The sequence below is a fragment of the Phalacrocorax carbo genome, chromosome 17, assembly GCF_963921805.1.
Source record: "Phalacrocorax carbo chromosome 17, bPhaCar2.1, whole genome shotgun sequence".
NCBI lineage: Eukaryota > Metazoa > Chordata > Aves > Suliformes > Phalacrocoracidae > Phalacrocorax > Phalacrocorax carbo.
The window spans coordinates 8471428-8489625 of NC_087529.1; the positions used below are offsets into that span (position 1 = coordinate 8471428).

The 18198-nt window shown below is 57.5% G+C and overlaps 2 protein-coding genes across 4 annotated transcripts in view; one reads left to right on the top strand and one right to left on the bottom strand.

Moving 5' to 3' along the window:
• LOC104046690 (NADPH--cytochrome P450 reductase) overlaps positions 1-8628 on the top strand; it is a 30444-nt gene extending 21816 nt beyond the window's left edge. For all 3 annotated transcript variants that reach the window (XM_064468149.1, XM_064468150.1, XM_064468151.1), the window contains 11 exons: positions 392-516; positions 1439-1528; positions 1994-2092; positions 2759-2875; positions 3748-3866; positions 5047-5228; positions 5388-5537; positions 6113-6380; positions 6836-6981; positions 7243-7328; positions 7578-8628. In XM_064468149.1, coding sequence (XP_064324219.1) covers positions 392-516; positions 1439-1528; positions 1994-2092; positions 2759-2875; positions 3748-3866; positions 5047-5228; positions 5388-5537; positions 6113-6380; positions 6836-6981; positions 7243-7328; positions 7578-7722 — 1527 coding nt within the window. In that variant the 3' untranslated portion in view covers positions 7723-8628. The remainder of the gene's footprint in view (positions 1-391; positions 517-1438; positions 1529-1993; positions 2093-2758; positions 2876-3747; positions 3867-5046; positions 5229-5387; positions 5538-6112; positions 6381-6835; positions 6982-7242; positions 7329-7577) is intronic.
• Positions 8503-17842, bottom strand: TMEM120A (transmembrane protein 120A). The gene is made up of 12 exons (XM_064468152.1): positions 17684-17842; positions 15248-15366; positions 14612-14728; positions 14065-14124; positions 13241-13336; positions 12850-12939; positions 12381-12446; positions 11918-11979; positions 11567-11659; positions 10796-10860; positions 10116-10184; positions 8503-10027 (listed from the first exon to the last, which is right to left on the bottom strand). Exons 1-12 carry the CDS (start codon positions 17756-17758, stop codon positions 9914-9916), a joined length of 1026 nt encoding a protein of 341 aa, XP_064324222.1. The 5' UTR covers positions 17759-17842; the 3' UTR covers positions 8503-9913.
• Between the last annotated feature and the right edge of the window lie 356 nt (positions 17843-18198).

The window sequence follows — 18198 nt, forward strand, 5'->3', positions numbered from 1 at the left end:
AAAAAATTCACTGCTAGGGATGCTAAGCTGCTCTGTATAAAGCGGTGAGCAAACATGTGCTGAGCTGTTCGTGGCAGGCGAGGGACAGCAATTGGTCTCTAGGTAGTCCAGGCTCTTACTGGTCCCTCGAGGAGATGGCACAGCAGCTCTGGTGTGTGCATCCTCTTGACATGCCTGAGGCGTGGCTCAGGGGAGGGAGTGGTGCCTACTGACCAGACATGCTCCAGTGGTAGATTCTTACTCGAGGTCCACAAATAGCTGATGGGGAGCTGGGGAAGGTCTTGCTCCGTTTCTTCAGCATCCTTTGCTGGGTGATATTGGCCAGATGATGCCAACTGGATGGGAGAAGTCCAGCCCCTGCTTCTCCATACTCATCAGCATTCCCTTCCAGGTCTTTGGGCTGGGGAACAAGACTTATGAGCACTTCAATGCCATGGGAAAGTATGTGGACAAGAGACTGGAGGAGCTTGGAGCCCAACGTGTCTTTGAACTTGGGCTGGGAGATGATGATGGCAAGTGAGTAGCTTGGCTTGAGGGGCTGGTCAAAGCTGGTTAAAGCATCATGGAAGAGACCTTGGCAGGGGTTTGGCCCTACTACTCAGACAGAAATAAACTCCACAGGGAGCTGTGGGAGCTGACATGTGTTTGAGTGTGTGCCTGTTTGCTCCTTCCTGATCCCACAATCAGATCCCAGTACCCTTAGAGTGTCCTAGGGGATCCTGTCCCTGGGAAGTCCCACATCAACTTTAAATGACAATAGTTATATACTTGAGGAGGCTTTGCAGCCTCCTCTGCCTTTGCCCTGCTGCAGCTCCATTGCTTACGCAGTCTGTATAGATAAACTCACCCATCCCTGTGGAGGAGGCAAACTCCGTCTTCTTGTGGACTGTTTGTTTTATGGTGGGTGGCAGCAATTTTCCAACTTTTTTTTTTTTTGTTTGGACCTCTCTCTGCCTACCTAAGTGCCCTGTGGGTCACAGCTTAACCTGGGAAGTTACATCAACCTGGCTTTACCTCTAAAGGCTGCAGGGTCTGACGAGAGGGATGTGCTGTGTGTGGGAGGATCTGAGCCCAGAAAAATAAGCATTGCCATGGTGGAATCTGCCTTTTAGGAAGATGACCTAATGCTAGGAGTGGGCAAGGGGGAGATGAGTTGGTTAAAGACTGAGTCTGAATAACAAAGCCTTCCATGGCAGACCTGATGAAGGGAGGGGTGGCTGGTATAGCAACACTTCCCTCCCACCCACTTAGTGATCTGAAGATGCGCTTCTGGTGATCTATGGCCATGTGGACATACTAAAACTGCTTGGACCCAAGGGCGAATGTCTTTTCCTGTGGTGAAGGAGGAAGTCCATAGGGATCTCAGATGGTTTCTCTGGGAATACCACTTTGCTCCCCTTTGGACAGGGTTATTGAATCTCTCTTTTGCCCTGGCTAGCTTGGAAGAAGACTTCATCACCTGGAGAGAGCAGTTCTGGCCAGCGGTGTGCGAGCACTTTGGGGTGGAGGCTACAGGAGAAGAGTCCAGGTGGGTGTGGGAGCAGGTGGTTCTGGGTGCCAGAGAGAGTGGCCACCTCTGGCTGGTGGCTGTGCCATCAGCCCTGAGCTGCTGTCCCCTTTTCTGTGCACTGCCTCCCCTTCTAGATATGAGGGCACATGCGAAGTAGATCTATGAGTGGGGCTGTTTGGACTGAGCCTGCCCTGGTGCGAGTTTGAACCCAGCTCTGGATTTTGGTTCTGAATGGGGATGTGATGGGTTTGGTTCCTTTGTGGGTGGCTTTACTGGCTTGTAATGCTCCCAGTGAAGCCGGTGTTTCCTCTTGGTTTGGGCTTTCTGCATGGTCTGCCATGGGCAGAGATGGGCAAAGGGGTGGAAGTTGCATTTGTTTTTGAACTGTAGCAAGTCCAGCAAAGCAGATGATGGTTCCAACTGTACCTTGTGATTTTTTTCAATTTTACTTTTTTCTCTTTTCTGTCCTGCTTCTTCCGCCAGCATCCGCCAGTACGAGTTGGTGGTGCACACAGATGTGAACATGAACAAAGTCTACACTGGTGAGATGGGTCGTCTCAAGAGCTACGAGAACCAGAAGCCGTAAGTGCCAAACCGCCCCAGGCAGGGTGTAGGTGGGCCAGGCTGCAGCCGACGGACTCCTTGATGTTTCTAACAAGACGTTCTATGCAGGCAGTGTCATTTCTGCAACACAGCTGTGTGGCAGATGTCTGCCCAAGAGAAACGGGCTCGGGTCTTCACTGGGACTCTCAGGGATTCCCTGGTTAATGAATCATTAGTATGTGAGAAGGTGGCTGTGTTCACATATGCTGTTTGGCTGGTACTTTTGCAGCATCTCTCTTGAGGTCACTCAGAGCCTTTCCTCACCCATGGTGACTAATGCTTGATGGTTGCTTGCAGTTTTGCTTTGGGGAGATTGGCTTTATAAATTATTTCAGAACTCAAATATCTCTTTGAGATGTGACATCACCTCCAGTCTACTTTTGCATCACTTGTCCTTAATGGGACAGAAGCTGTTGACTGCTGGCCTGTGTTTAGAAGGAAAATGATTGGTTTTGTCTGCCAGTGTGGGTAGCAGCAGGATCAAAATTTGGTTTGTGCTGTGGTGTGCTTTGAAACATGAGCCAGGACAGCCCCATGCTCAAATCATGGGAGCCTGCCTTGGAGGCAGAGGGAACATGCCTGGATACAAGCAGCACTGTGAGCGTGCAGGAGAATAACCCAGAGGATCCTTGTCTTTCCTTCCAGACCGTTTGATGCCAAGAACCCCTTCCTGGCCCAGGTTACAGAGAACCGCAAGCTGAATGAGGGTGGAGAGCGACACCTTATGCACTTGGAGCTGGATATCTCCAATTCCAAAATCAGGTAGTTTCCCATGGGAGCCTGCTCCGCTATTTTGGCTGGAGCAGTCTGCATCAGGAGCAGAGAACAAGGATATGGCACACTGGCCTTATGCAGCACTTCAGAAGTGGACCTTGTTCTCATAATTACTTAATGCTTCCCCTCTGGGCTTCTGTACCACATCAGAACTTTGTCCCAGCTCTTGCACTGTGCCTGGCTGTACCAGCTGGCTGCCCCGTGCCCCTCCGGAGCTGGCTGCGCATACCTGCCCTACCTGAACAGTCCCAGCTGCAGGAATTCTCTAGGAGTCATTAAAAAACCGAGGGGGCAGATGGGCTATGAGAGAGGGGAGAGCTGGGGATGGCTTATGCCTGGGTTTGCCTGGCTTAGGTGTACAACATAGCGGGAATAAAGCCCTGTTCTTGAATTTAAGCCAGCAAGAGGGTATTTCTCTGTGTGCGCTTGTGAGAAAGCCACGAATCCAGGTGGCTTAACATAACAAAATACTACAAAGATTTTGAGCAGCTTTGCTCCTTGCCTGTCAGGGGGTTGGCCTGTCCTTGCTGGAAGTCTGGCCTTGTTGAAGTCTCTGGAAAAACTGCTGTTATCTTGGAGGTCCCTTGTTAAAAAAAAAACCAAAAACAAAAAAACCCCAAAACCCAAAGAAATGACCCAAAACCTTGTTCTTAAAACCCTTGTTCCACAGTGGTCCTTTCTGATGTTACTGCCAGCTCTTCAGGCTTGCTAATTGTACAGGCACTGCGTAGCAGTTCAGATCTTGGTGTTGTCCTCCTGCCCCTTGCACCAGCCCGCATGTCTTCTAGTTGAGCGTCTCAGGCTTGGGGTGGACAAGAAGCGGTGCTGCTGTTTCATCTGCTCTCCTGCTCTCGTGCCAGGTATGAGTCTGGGGACCACGTGGCAGTATACCCAGCCAACGACTCTTCACTGGTGAATCAGATTGGCGAGATCCTGGGCACAGATCTGGACACAATCATGTCCCTAAACAATTTGGATGGTGAGTATGGATCACCCCTGAGCATCAGCAGTTCTCCTTTGGCTACAGCCTCTGTCCTTCCCACCAGAGCAGGAGCCAGATCACCTTCAGGTCCTGTAGGGCACCTCAGACAGACAGAGATCCTGTGGCAGCTCCGAATGCTGTGCCATTTTAGCAGTGGCTCAGAGCCCACTTGCTGAGAGCCAGCTGAAGTGGGTCAGTTGTGAAACGTACTTAAGTGTGCCCATTCAACAAGAAATTGTGTAACAGCACACTCCTAATTACAGAGCACCAGCCCGCCAGAGCATCCCTCTGCCAGAGCATCCCTCTGCCGCAGAAGCCCTGGAGCTCAACAGGGGCCTTAGTGTCTGAGATGCTGTTATTCAGTCCTTGGAGGAGGCACGGGCTTGGGGATTGAACTGCCAGGAGGGAGCACTTGTGCTAATATAAAGAATTCTTGGGCAGTGTTCCCAGCAGAGCTGGCCTCTGGCAGGAGGGAGATGGCAGCTCCTGAAGCAGTGCCGCCTGACCTGAGGCATCAGATGTGCTGGCCCACAAGCCTGAGAGAGCTTGTGGTTTCAAGAGGACAAGTGGCTTTAACTCACAGCTGGAGCCTGTGGTCCCCTGTGCAGCGTCCCACGTTGTCCGACCTCGCGCTGTCATTCCTGTCCCATACGGACCTCTCAGTTGGCTGAACTGAATGGCTCCAGCCTTGACTGCTGGTGCTTGCCTTTCCTAAGAGGGCTCTGAGCACAACTGCCCATGGCTGAGGGAGACCAGGGACACTTCTGAGGCCAGATCTGAAGGAAGTGTAAGCACATGAGGCCAAATTAGCTGTGGAGATCAGCCCTCCTGCTTGGTCTGGGAGTTTGCTGGATGCCTCTGTGCATGGATATCTTGGGGCAGAGAGCCTCACTGGGGAGCACGAGGGTTTAGGCAGCATCTGTGAGACACAAAATGGGCTACTGAGAGACGTGGCAGCTTTCTCTCCAGGCAGCTTTGTGCTGGAGCTGCTTCAGTGTGGGACTGGGGCTTTGGCCAACAGGCTGATTCAACCCCAGGGCTGCTCTCTCCTCTCTGAAGCCTGTTCCCCGGATCTGTCTCCAGCTCTCATACACTGCATGTAGCTGCTGGCACAAAATCTTAAACATAACAGCATGTGGTCGCTGATTTTTATTTCCTATTTTCTCTTTTTCTCCAGAGGAATCCAATAAGAAACATCCCTTCCCCTGCCCCACATCCTACCGTACAGCCCTGACGTACTACCTGGACATCACCAACCCACCCCGCACCAATGTCCTCTACGAGCTGGCCCAGTACGCCACGGATGCTGGCGAGCAGGAGCGCCTCCGCAAAATGGCATCGTCTGCTGCTGAGGGGAAGGTGGGAGCCGTGGCCTTCCCAGGAAAGCTGCTGGGTTGAACTGGGTGCTGGGGGATCCCCAAAAAGGATCCAGGGCTGTTGGGCACCATGTGCAGAGAGCTGAGGGAGTTTGCCAGACACGTAGCGGAGCCGTCACACGTGTGCCCTCCTTGCCCGCAGGCTCTCTACCTCAGCTGGGTGGTGGAGGCTCGGAGGAACATCCTGGCCATCCTGCAGGATATGCCCTCGCTGCGCCCCCCCATCGACCACTTGTGTGAGCTCTTGCCCCGCCTGCAGGCCCGCTACTACTCCATCGCCTCCTCCTCCAAGGTGAGCATGCTTCCAGCAGGGACTGAAGCTGCTGAGACACCTACGACTGCAGCTCCACAGTGCCACGGTACCCCTCTCAGCTGGGGACTGGGCGTGGGGAACTCGCCCTGGTGACACTTTCTGTGAGGGGGCAGCTTTAGTTATCTCTGCATGAGAAAAGGGGGTTATCCCAACTTCCACAGGGTCTGCAGAGGGTCCCACACTGCCGCCAGCTGCGCCCCGATACCACCACCCTCCCTGCAGCCCTGTTCCTCTTTGCCCGTAGGCCTTGCTTTCAGGGCTTGGAAGTGAGGTGGCACTTTAGGGGTGGTCAAAATTTACTCTTTGTGCCTGAAACACTGAGGTTGTTGGCAGTACTGAGGGAAGCTCAGTGGTCCTGAGGTGAGACCAGGTGGTGCTCCAGGTGCAGGACAGAAGCCCCATGGGGGCCATGCTAGGTTTGATCTGCCAGGGGAGAAATAGCTGTCCCAATGTTAACATTAGATTAATCTTCTCTCCATCCCTGAGCACAAGGGCCTGAGCTGTGGGTTGCTGGGGCTCCCTCTCTGCCTGGCGCTGACATCCCTCCCCTGCAGGTTCACCCCAACGCCATCCACATCTGTGCCGTGACGGTGGAGTATGAGACCAAGACTGGACGCCTGAACAAAGGTGTGGCCACCAGCTGGCTCAAGAACAAGGTGCCTGACAAGAATGGGAGCAACTCCCTGGTGCCTATGTATGTCAGGAAGTCGCAGTTTCGCCTGCCCTTCAAACCCAGCACGCCTGTCATCATGATCGGACCAGGGACTGGCATAGCCCCCTTCATTGGCTTCATTCAGGAGCGGGCCTGGCTGAAGCAGCAAGGTGAGCACCCAGAAACTTCTGTGGGGACTGGAGCTGCTGCAGGACGGTGCTCTGTGGGGCTGGTTGGTGCCTCCAAGGTGCAGCTTATGCTGCTCACATTGCTGACAGGTCTAGCAAGAAGCAGAGGCGGTGGAGCAGGTTGAACAGCAGCTAAATGTTTTTGCCTGGCACAAAGATGCTGTGTCCTCCTCTTGGCCAGAGGATGCTTGGGGGGCAGATAGACCTGAGCCAGTTCTCCAACCTCTTGCCACCATGTCTCTGAATAACCACAGTCAAGTCACTTAGACTCATTTCTAAAGCATATGGGTACTTCAGGGAATGAGTCTCGCTTCCCCTTATAAACAAGCAGTTGCATGGCCTTGCTCCCCACCCAGGTTGGCAGGACAAGGGGAGGTGGGGAGGACAGGGTTGGGGGCCACAGGGAGCCAGCTGATGGGTGCTGTGTGACTCTGCAGGCAAAGAGGTGGGCGAGACAGTGCTTTACTACGGCTGCCGCCGTGAGCGTGAGGACTACCTGTACCGTGAGGAGCTGGCCCACTTCCATCAGGAGGGAGTCCTCACCCAGCTCAACGTCGCCTTCTCCAGGGACCAGGCTGAGAAGGTACTGCTCTAGTCCCCCAGCCATGTGCTCATGCTGCCCATCATCGCTCCTGGCCGTGGCAGCAGGGGAAGAAAAGGCCCTGAAGGCTTGGAGATTTGCAGCCTGGAGCCTCACTGCTAGGGAAGGCCCATGGCAGTTATAGGAGGACCCAGCATGGTCTTGGGGAGCCATGAGCATAGGCTTGGCTTCCCCTTCCTCGCCATGGCCTGTGGCATGGGGGCTCTGCTCCTCTCGCCTTACTCCCACCTTGTTTCCTGTCAGGTTTATGTTCAGCACTTACTGAAGAAGAACAAGGAGAATGTCTGGAAGCTGATTAATGAGGGGAACGCTCATATCTACGTGTGCGGGTAGGTCTGGTGGCAGGGAAGGGACTTTGGGAAAACATTCCAGTTCTCAGGGAAACGAGTGTGACTCTATTTACCCACTTGTGTGTTACGAGCCCTGGGAGGGTTACGCTGTCCTTGTTCCCAGGGAGGGCAATCGGGCAGGTCGATGGGCTGGTGTGAGCAGATGATCTGTGTGTGGGGGTTGAGAGGTGACCAGGGCTCTGTGGCTCTGATGCATTACTACCTCGCTCATGGTCCCCTTGTTTCCAGCGATGCTCGCAACATGGCCCGGGATGTGCAGAACACCTTCTACGAGATCGTGGCCGAGTACGGGAACATGAGCCAGCCCCAGGCTGTGGACTATGTAAAGAAACTGATGACGAAGGGCCGGTACTCTTTGGATGTCTGGAGCTAAGAGCAGGGCTGGCGGGGCCGGGGAGAGAATGGGTCTCCAGGCGTGGGCCTGCGGGAGGTGGAAAGTGCCTGCTTGCCCACTGCTGCTGTGGGTGACAGCGTCGTCCCCAGCCCACAGCTACCCCAGAGTCACTCCCAACCCCTCCTGGGCCACAGCAGCCCCCCGGGCAGGCTGTGTACCCTGGGTGGGGCGTAGAAGGGGTTGAGAGGGGAAGGGGTGGTAGCTCAGGCTGTTGTCTAGCAGCTGTGGTGCCCCCAGCACCCCAGGGAGCACCTCATGGCACCAGCGTTTGCTCTGAGGCCAGGAACAGCTGATGTGGGACGGGCAGTGCCAGGGGAGCTCAGGGGTCTTTCCCTGATCATGAGGTTTTGCCTTATCCCCTGGGGCTGGAGCCTACCCTGACCTGCTGGCACAGGCAGCCTGGGGATGGCAGAGGGGTGGGGGAGCCGGCAGCCCCCTGCACTGCGGGTTTGGTGTGGGGGCATGGCATGGGGCACTGATCTGTCCTCACCTCCCTCCCGCTGCCTTTGGCCATCTCTAGGATGTGGGGCTGGCAGCCGGCTCTGGGCACAGAGCTGCCCCATGCCACCAGGACCCCACCAGCACCATGCTCCTTTCCCCCGCTGCTTGCCTTCGCTCCACCATGCAGCGGGGTGGGGTTGGCTCCTCTCCCCTCTAGAAGAGACCCGGTCTTGGGGGTTCTCAGTCCACAGGGGCCCTGCTTGCTCCCTGGGGTCCTGCAGCTCCCCTGTGCCCAGCCCCTCCCTCACACTGTGTATGGTCATTTTTAAAATAGTTTTTACTTTAACATCTTTGTGATGTAATCATGAAAAAACTTTCAGGCTGTCCAATGACTGTAAATTATTTAAATACATTTGCCCTTGGAATAAAAACACTGTTTCTGTAGTTTGCTTCCTGCCCTCTCTCTGCCCAGCCAGAGGGAAGAGGGAGGCAGGAGGAGCAATGGCTCCTAACCAGGAGGAAACCTGGAGAACAGGCACCAGCTCTGGGTTTAGGCTGAGCTGGGGCAGACCCTGCCCCGGGGTGCTGAGCGGGGCACAAATGGCTCATCTCTGAGGCACGGCTGTGCTGGATGTGCCGTTTGGTTCCCGACACTTCAGGAGTGCCTGGTGGTAGTACAGCTTCTCTTCCCCCAGCCTGCAGCGACACTTGGCTCGTTGGGTGGCCAAAGCTCTGGCCGGAGCCTGTGGCATGGGGCTGTGCAGGACAGGGGGGACCATGGCAGGGAGCTCACAGCACTTGCTGTCCTCTTCCCACTGCACATGGGCTGCTGTGGGGACATTTGGAGGCGGCTTTTTTTCTTCTCCCAACACCTTGTGTCAACGACTTACTACCAGATGAGCCAAAACCACAGAGCAGAGCATGCAAGCTGTTCTGATACCACCCTGGCAGCACCTTCTCTTTATTTTCATATGTGCATCCTCTAGAGATGCAAGACCAGGGTACTGTCTGCACTGCTCTGGTGTGAAGCCTGGTTCAGGCCTGTGGTGCTCCTGCCCCCCCCCAGGGCCACAGCTCCTCCACCTCAGCCCTGTGCCTTGAAGGTGAAGGAGGAACTGCGTACAGTATGCCAGAAGCCAGTGCTTGTGCACGGCCTCCAGCTGCCCTTGAAAGTAAAGAGGGCAGCCAGGGAAGCAATCGCTTCCCGACTATGAAATGCGAGGGCCCCTTTACCTCTGCCTTCAACACACAGGGGCTGCCCTGGCTGTAGGGCTGGGGAGGAATGAGGGAAGAGTGTTGACCCCCCCCCAGGCGCTGTGTAAGAGACAGCCATCAGCCCTGGAACCTGCCTTGGCCCAAGGGAGGTGATGCAAACCAGGCACCCCAGGCTGCCCCTGCCCACAGTGGGGCAGAGCTGGGCTTGACCCCAGAGAACCATCCTGGTAAATGTCTTCAGGGCAGAGGCAAGGGGAGCAGCTGCCCCAGGCACCCTGCTCTCCTGGAGGATGAAGGCAGAGGGGACTGGAGTTCCAGGGTGCTCCTCACTCCAGCTGAGTGACTCGGGCACAGATCCAGCACATGGTATATTTGTGTGCAGGTCCCAAGCTCTGTCCCACACCCAGGCTTCCAAGGAACAGTGCGACACCAGAGTCCGGACGGCATTGAGGAGATGGGGATGGGAAGCAGAGCCGGTCGGGGGAAACAGTCCTGGCCCCCATGCTGCCCCCCTTCAATTCCGCTTCCTGTCTTTGTTCTTGTTCTGAAACTTCTGGTGGACAACACGGAGGGTGGTGAAAAAGTTCCCCAGGAAGAGGATGAAGAAGGGGAGGCCACACATGAGGACCTGCAGGAGCCACAGAGGCACAAGTCAGCACAAGGGACCTGCCTGGGGCATCCCCCTCCCCAGGGCAGCTCCCCAGGGGCTCCCTTACCTGCCACTCCTTGCATTCTGGGTGCTGGAGCATGCGGAAGAGGGTGACAGCATTGTAGAGCTGCCAGAACTGCAGGAGAGAGATGTAGGGGAGTTTCTGCTTTCAGAGGCTCATCCAGCTGCTTCTTCTGGGCACACACCCCATGCAGACCTCACGTGAGGCCAGCCTGCCCCAGCATGCAGTGAAACCCCATCTAGGGCTCATCCCCAGAGGACCCCAGCTGGGACATCTCCCCCTTTCTTGTCACTTCCTTGAGGCCAATGGCCAGGAGGAAGCCTCAGGCCAGCCTGCTACTGCTTTTGGCTGTCAGCTTGAATGATCTGACTGAGCTGGAACTGGACTAGCAGCAGCAGCTCAGAGCTGAAGCTCAGAAATGTTTTGGAAGGGTTCTCAGAGCTAGCCCCTCTACTGTGTTTTGCACATCACTTGAGCACTTGGCAGAACCATCCCAGGTCCTCCCCATCTCAGTAGCCAAGCTGTGGAGGCGGTGGGTGCTTTGGAGGAAAAGAAAAGGCTCAACATTTGTTGAAGGGTTTTTCCTTGTCCCTGGCATCAGTATTGCATGGCTGCAGTAGCCTGCGGGGAGCTGCGTGATGTCCAGTCTGCTAAGCACAGCGGGGAACGCGGCATGATCCGCTCCCACACAAGGCAAGTCCCTGCAAGGATCGGTGCACACTCACCTGTCCAAAGAAGAGGAAGGGAAGCAGGAACGTGAGGCCTCTCCACATCCAGGACTGGAAGCCCTCTGCAAAGGATGAAGGTTTGCATGGGGACCCAACAGAGCCCAGCTCCGAGGTTGTGGGCAGGGAGGTGCAGTGGCCACCCCACACCCGGCAGAGAAGGTCCTGCCAGGCTGATGCAGCCTTGCTGCGGGCGCTCGTACTCGCAGGGAGGACTATGGCAGGGATTCCTAGCCTTAGGCTAACGTGGGCCTCACTGGAGGAAGCCGCTCTCATAGAGCTGCCCTCACCCACAGCCCGAGCACTCAGTGTCACAGGGCCCGGGAGGCCACAGCCCACGGGTATGCGGGGTGTTGAAGGGAGGTTCTCTCTGTGAAATAGCTTCCTGGGGGAGGCTCAGATGCTAGGAGCCGCATCCGCTGCTAACTTGCATCCCAAGGGAGTCAGCTGTGGGCCGGCGGTCCCAGGAGAGCAGGAGGAGTAGGGCATCCAGCCTGTGGGACACTGCTGCCTCGCAGGAGATGCTGCTTTCAAAGCTTTGGCTGTATTTGTAGCTTTGACTGTTTCTACCACTGATAAAAGGCAGTCAAACTAACCTCAAAACAAGAATAACTGTCACCACTGCCTTTAACAGAGACCACAGCTCCCAGCGGAAACCACAGCTGAGCACCAGTCTGGAGCTGGGAGGGAGGCTGCTAGCAGCCATGGGCCCTGCGGCAACGGCAGGTCCAGTTGGACTGGGACAATTGGTAAGGGAAGAGTGCAGCTTACCCACAGTCAGATCCATGTTGTGCCTCTCACCCAGTGCTCGCAGCCGGTACAAGCACCCGCTCTGATAGTAGTACTGGAGGAACTGCACAAAGCCTGCAAGGAGAGCATGGCTCCCATCAGCAGGTGCCCAGGTGTCATTCCCTGGCCCCCACATCAGCCCAGCTCCGAGATGACGCTGTGCACAAAGACTGGCCAGCATGGTGGAAAGAGGCCAAGGGAAAACCCAGGTGAGCTGAGAGCTGTGAGCAGCTACAGCCGGGCCTCCATGTGTTGCAGAGCCCAGCAGACATGCTCAGCACCTGAGGCCAGCCGCGGTCCCAGCCCTGTCCCAGCACATGTGGCAGCACTTACTCTGGTACATGGAGAAGGAGAGGAACTGATTCCTGAACATCTGGTACATGAGCCCATCTGGCCTGTGGAGAGATGATGGTGGCTGGGGGACGTGGGGCTACGAGCGGACACGGCCAGCCCTGCCAGCCACACAGCCGGGGTAACGGCACCCTGACTCGACCCGGCTCCCACCAAAACAGGGGTTTGCAATAGCCCTTCCACAAGAATTAAAATGCAGGGGATCATGTTTCCCAGCCCAGGGACCCTGCCTGTGCTGCCTGTTGCAGAAAGGTGCTGACAGCTGCTTTTGTTTAGGGTGCTCAGGCCTGGAGAGGAACATGCGAGTTGACTGCTAGACCACAACATCCACAGAGCAGGACTAGAGCCACAGGTTAGGGCAGCGAAGGCCCCTTCATCTGAGCTGCCTGCAGCCCAAGCAGGCCAGGGTCTCTACTGCCATGGGACGGGAGGGATGCAGACTTACCACGTCAGCATGACACCTGAGAGGAAGGTGGAGATGTAGTGATGGAAAACCCACCAGCCTTTGATTCTGGAAGGCAGACACAGAGAAGGGGTGTCAGGTCTTGAGCACAAATCAAGGCCCAAACACATACTAGGACAGCAGCAGCAGCCCAGCGCCAGCCGCCCTCCAGCTCCCAGGGCAAGGTGAGGAGCCGGCTGGTTACAAAAGGCCACACGTGGAGCAGGACCCAGTGCCTCTGGTCCAGGCTGCACCCAGGGGTCAGGGCCGCTCCAACCACGGCTCCACCTTCCCACACCGCCTCTGCATGGGGAGTTCCTCCTGCCCCGCTTCTACAGCTCATTGCCAGGGTTTGCTACACACCCTGAGTAGGAGGGAGCTGCTCCCTTGGGAAGGTGTTTCCAAACTCCCAGGCCTTGCAGAGGAGGACTGACTTGCTGCATGCCCCCCTCCCCACGTCCAAGGGACTCACTTGGATCCATTGTTGATCAAGATGCTCTCCCGGATGGTGAGGGTGCAGTAATACCACACCAGGAGGAAGTTAAAGACAGCGTCGGTCACCCTGGTGGGAAACAAAGCAGGATGTAAAGGCAGCAGCAGAGCCACTGCCCGTGCATTGGGGGCACGGGCACCGAGACAGCCATCAGTGCAGGATGCCCTCCCACCCTGGTGGCAGGGAGACCTGCTTCTCCACCACCCAACATGGCCAGAGACCGCAGCAGCCACAAAAGCCACCCCACCTCCAGGGCAGCTGTCAGATCCTTTGTCAGGATCTCCTGTTCGGCTCCGGACTTTCAGGATGGGAGAGGAGGACACAGGAGCCCTGGGAGGGCATCTCTGCCCAGTATCCAAGCCAGACTCACCTGGAGTTGAGGAGGAACCGACAGGAGAAGGACACGATGAGTAAGATGATGGTGAGGTAGAGCTTGAACTTCTCATACTCATCTTTATATGCGAACCTGCAGGGAAGCACAAGGACAGACTTGGAGCAAGGGGGCTGCTGGAAGTCTCCATCCTCCCATCCCACCTGGCTGGACAAAAGTGATGCTCTGTTGGGAACCTGTGGCACATGCTCAGGAAAAACCTCATCCCCTGGGTATTTCTGAGAGGAGAGCACACCAGGCTGCTTTCACACAGGTGGGACAGCTTCAAGTCACCCCCCAACCATGCCAACCTGGCAGGTGGCCCAGAGGGCTCTGGGAAGCTGGGCAGGTTGGTGTCTGCTCAGCTTTTCAAGGGGAGCCTGGAGAACTGAGGAGGGAACGGGATCCTGGCTGGGCACCTTTGGAATTAGTGTCCCAGCGTGTGGGGCTCTTGTGGGCCAAAATCGGCCATTGGTGATTCCCAAGGGAAGAGGACAGGGCTTGCCAGTGGCTGTACAAATCTGTCTGTCCTGGAAGTCCTTAACACAGGGAAAACCAGGACGCAGCTTTGCTGGAGGATCTTATTTAGCTTGTCAGAGCTAACAGTCCAGCCCAGCCCAGCGGCAGGAGCATAAGGGGGAGTCAAGGACTCAGCTGATTCTGGGAAAGGATGCAGGGGACAGCCCAGGAAGGGAATCTGCACCAGGTGGATCAAGCCAGCCACATGTCTGCACATGCGGCAGCTCAGCTCGGGAGGAGTTGTTTCCTGGTGACAAAGGGATCCCAAGTCAAAGCACAGGGCAGCAGTGACGAGAGGGCCGTACTTGGCCTGCTTGCTGAGCAGCGTGACGTTCACGTTCCCGAGCACCAGACTCAGGTACAACCTGGGGAGAGAGCAGAGGCGTTAGGACGGGTGCCCGCCTGGGAGCTGGCAGCACTGCTGTGGAGGTGAGGCACATCCCCTCTTGTGCCACCGCTGAGGCTGCAGGGCCAGGAACAGCCCCAGCTGTTTTCCACTCAGAGCTGCCAGTCGGCGTGACTGGCACAAACGCTCTGGCATCTCCTCCCAAGGGCAGGGGACAGGCGGCCGAGCACACACCCCACCTCCTGCAGGCAGCGGGGTGTTTGCTGGGGCTCTCCCCGGCACCTGGCCACCATTCAAGGGCGGGTGAAGGGCACAAGCAGGCAGACCAGAGGGGATGAGGGCAGTGCTGCTGAAGCTCAGCCTGGCTCCTGCCCAGGGCGTCCTCTGGGGAGCCCGAGCAGGGCACTGTGGCTGTGGCACCACTGGGAACAGGGTGACAGCGGGTTTGTGCCTTGCAGCGCTACAGCTGAAGGGAGGACCTGGTGTTTCACCCAGGCACCTCTTACCCGTTCTTCTTTGGCAGATAGGCCTCCATCTCAAAGAAAACATTCTGCCTCTCTTTTATTAGGCTCTGGGTCTCTTGGATGGACTCCTCCTGTTCGGGACTCATGTAGGCTTTGCATCTGGGGAGGAAACACAGGTGCTGGGATCAGGATAGCCCCCGTAACACAATCAGCATGTGCTGGCACTTGATAGGGACTGTCTCAGACAAGGACACCCCAAGGACAGGGAAGATGGAGCGGAGGCAAGTCCACAATTCCATCTGCAGGGTGAACTCCTCTGTCAGGCTGGGATGTTGCTCAAGAAAAGGAAACAAGAATGAGTGTGAGGTGAGGTGAGGCCAGATGGGTCTTCACCTCAAGGAAGGATGGAGAGCGCTTTGTGCGGGACGGGGGGCAGTTCAAGTTATCTGCAAAACCCCTGCAAGCTCTGAACTGCAAACAAGGCTCAAACTGGGGCAGAGGAAGGGGAAGCTGTGGAAGATCTGCATGGGTGAGTCCAGACCTCCACAGAACTTTGCTATCAGTGAGGCTGCAGTAACGTTTGTGTTGGAGACAGAGCCATGAGATGAGTTCAACAGCCCTGTCCTTGCTGCTCTCCTCTCCTGCCTGGCCCCATGCCATCGCAGGACACCAACTTACTTTTTGAGGGACAATGACAGCTCCTTCAGCCGCTTCTTCTGCCGTGCGATGGAGCTGGAGATCCCATCCTGGAGCTTGGTTAGCTCCTCAAGTTTCTGCTTGTACAGCTTGTGATTATCCTGGGAAGGAGAGACCGGCATGCATTACCGCTGCCTGCCCAGCCATCCCTGTCCTTGGGTCCCCTGTGGGGGCATCTGTTGACATATCTGTTAAAAATTGTCCCTAACTTCACCTGCACAGCAGGCTGGGTCAGACGAGGTAGTTGCAGAAGGCCAGGCATGTTTGAGGACAGCCTGCAGCCGTCCCTGCTTCTGTAGGGGCAGAAGCACCCGCTGGGAACATCCCACAGAAGTTATCTACAGGTGCGTGCACACCCCACGGCACAGCCTGGTCCTGCCCTTGCATGCAGCTTGCATCCGGCCCCGCTCCAGCTGTGGGCTGTGAAAGCCCAGCTGGCAACACTGCCTCACTCCAGGGATGCTCCCGTGGTTGGGAAATCATTGATTGTGGCATGGGGGATCAGAAACGCTCAGGGGAAAAAACACTGCTGGGGCCAGGGCTGCAACCGAGGCCACAGCCACCCGTGAGCGGCTCTCGCTGCCTGGAGGCTCGTGCTGCACCTGCCGCTGCCCTGACTCCTGGCTCTGGGGCTCCATCCCGAGCACCCCCCAGGGACGCTGGAAGGAGCCGGACAAAGGGGACGGACTTGAAGCAGGGCTGCAGCCAGCTGCCCGGCTCCTCGTGCAGCGGTAACCCAACCGCACCTGGGTAAGGCTAGATGCCATTCTTCCGCTATATTTAGAAAGGAAAGAAGAGAGTGTTGCTGGATCAATGCTCCTTCTTGTCCAGGTCAGCTGTAAAACAGCCTCACCTCAACCATGGGCAGCCTCAACGCCACCTCCACCAGGGAATTAAATGCCGCTTGTGGCGACCCTTGGACTAGACCTTGACACAGACACATTTTAGCCTCTGCAACTCTTATCAAGCACTTTATCAGCAGATCTCAAAGCTGTTCCCAAAGCAGAAAGGTGAAACTGAGACGCAGAGGCGGGAAACAACTCTTTCTCCCTCCGGTGACAAGCAGCGCTAGGGTGGGAACAGATCCCAGCTCCAGCTCCCCCAGCAGTGATTTATGGCCTTGATCTCTCCCGGGGCATTCCCTGCTCTATCATCAGGCTGTCCTGCTCCTGTCTGGAGTCAGCTCCTTCTCTTGCTCTGGAGCCGAGAGCAAGTGGCTTTTGTCACAGCTCTTTTAGCGGTGCCAGCCTGGGTCTCGCTGCTCCGTACGCCATCCAAGCACCACGCTCAGTCACAGCCCGGATCAGGAGCCACCCCAGGAGAGAGTTTCCAAAGGAAAGGGCCATCATGCCGCGAGGGCTGGCAGTGCGCGGCTGCGCGCAGGGTTCAAAGCGGGTGACCCGGGACATCCACGCAACCCCTATGGAGCAAGAGGAGGTTTCTCAAAGTCTCTCTTTCCCCAGATCTGGGCACAGCTGCAGTGTGTCTGCAACATCTGCTTTGCCCCGCTCCCGGGGGGGAAGGAGGGGGAAAGGGAACTGGTGCAGATGCAGCTGATTGACCTGAACTGCAGCAGAGGACAGTTAGCCAACTTTTTCCTTGGGTGACCCCTGTCTGAGCTGAACCCTGCCCACTCCTTCCCGGGGCAGCGAGCGCCCTGGGGATTACACAAAGCAGGTGGAAACGTCTCTGACAGCAGTCACCTTCCTGGCACAGAGCCCTGGCCAGCCCCGGCGGGTGCCAGGGCGCCGGAGGGAGGGTGCCCAGCGCGGGGACTGGGCTCCTGCCTGCCTCTGCCCCGCTGCGAGGCTGGCTTCGGGCCTGGGAGCCGGGCTTGGAGGAGCAATGAGGAGCGTGAAACAGCATCTGCGCGCCTCGTCCGCAGCCGCGCTGCGCTCCCAGCCTTTGGGAGCCCGGAGATCCCGCGTCCCTGCGCCGCGTCCATCGCGGGCTGGGTAATGAGACGGCCCAGCCTTGGCAAAGCCCCGCTCTCGCCAAACCCCGTGTCCAGGCCAGGCTTTAGGCAGGCCTTGGAGGTGCCCCGGCGCAGCCCAGCCCCCCCCGGGAACCCTTTTCCCGTCAGCAGAAGGGCTGCTTCGTGAGTCACGGCCGAGGGCTGAGGCAGGGGCGGCCGGGGAAGGGCGGCCGGGAGCCAAACCGGGGAGACCCCGGCCCCCCTCGGGGATGCCGCCGGGGCATCCGTCGTCCCCGCCCCCGGTAACAGCTACCGCGGGTGCCCCGACTGGGCGGGAGGGGTCCCTCGCCCAAGGCCCGGCATCGGGTAACGATCGACCCCGGCGCCTGGTGGGTGAGGCGAGTCCTGAGGTAACGGCGGTCCCTCCCAGCCCCGGTGGTCGCCCCGCGGGTGCCCGAGGTGGCCGTCCCCGGGCCGGGGTGTGCTGGGGGCGGCGGCGGTACCTGGATGCTCTGGTAGCCGTCCTGCAGCTCCTCCCACTCCCGCAGGCACTCGGCAGCCGAGGCGCCGCAGGCCATGGCGGCGATGGCGGCGGGAGCGCGGCCCCGGCCCGCGGCGCTGGGCGTCCGCCCCGCTTCCGGACACGCCCCTCGGGGGCGGGGCCAAGGGGGCGGGGCCAAAGGGGTATGACCAATGGTGGGGCGTGGCGGGGGGGCGTGGTCAATGGTGGGGCGGGGACAAGGGGGCGGGGCCATGTGTACTCTTGTTTTCCCTCGCAAGTACCGGCCGGGCAAGAGGAGGGAGGGAAACCGGCCGGCCCTTCCCCGGCGCGCAGGGCTCCGGGAGGCTGAAAGGGCTCTCCCTGCCGCCAGCTCAGGCGGTTCTTGGTGTAACTCCGCCAGCGCACGGTGAGGGCTGGCGAGCGCCCGCCCGGATTTGAATTACAAACCAAAAGGGATGATCTAAAATGAAAAACCCCCATAAATCCTCAGCACAGAGTGCAAGGAAAGCCCACAGC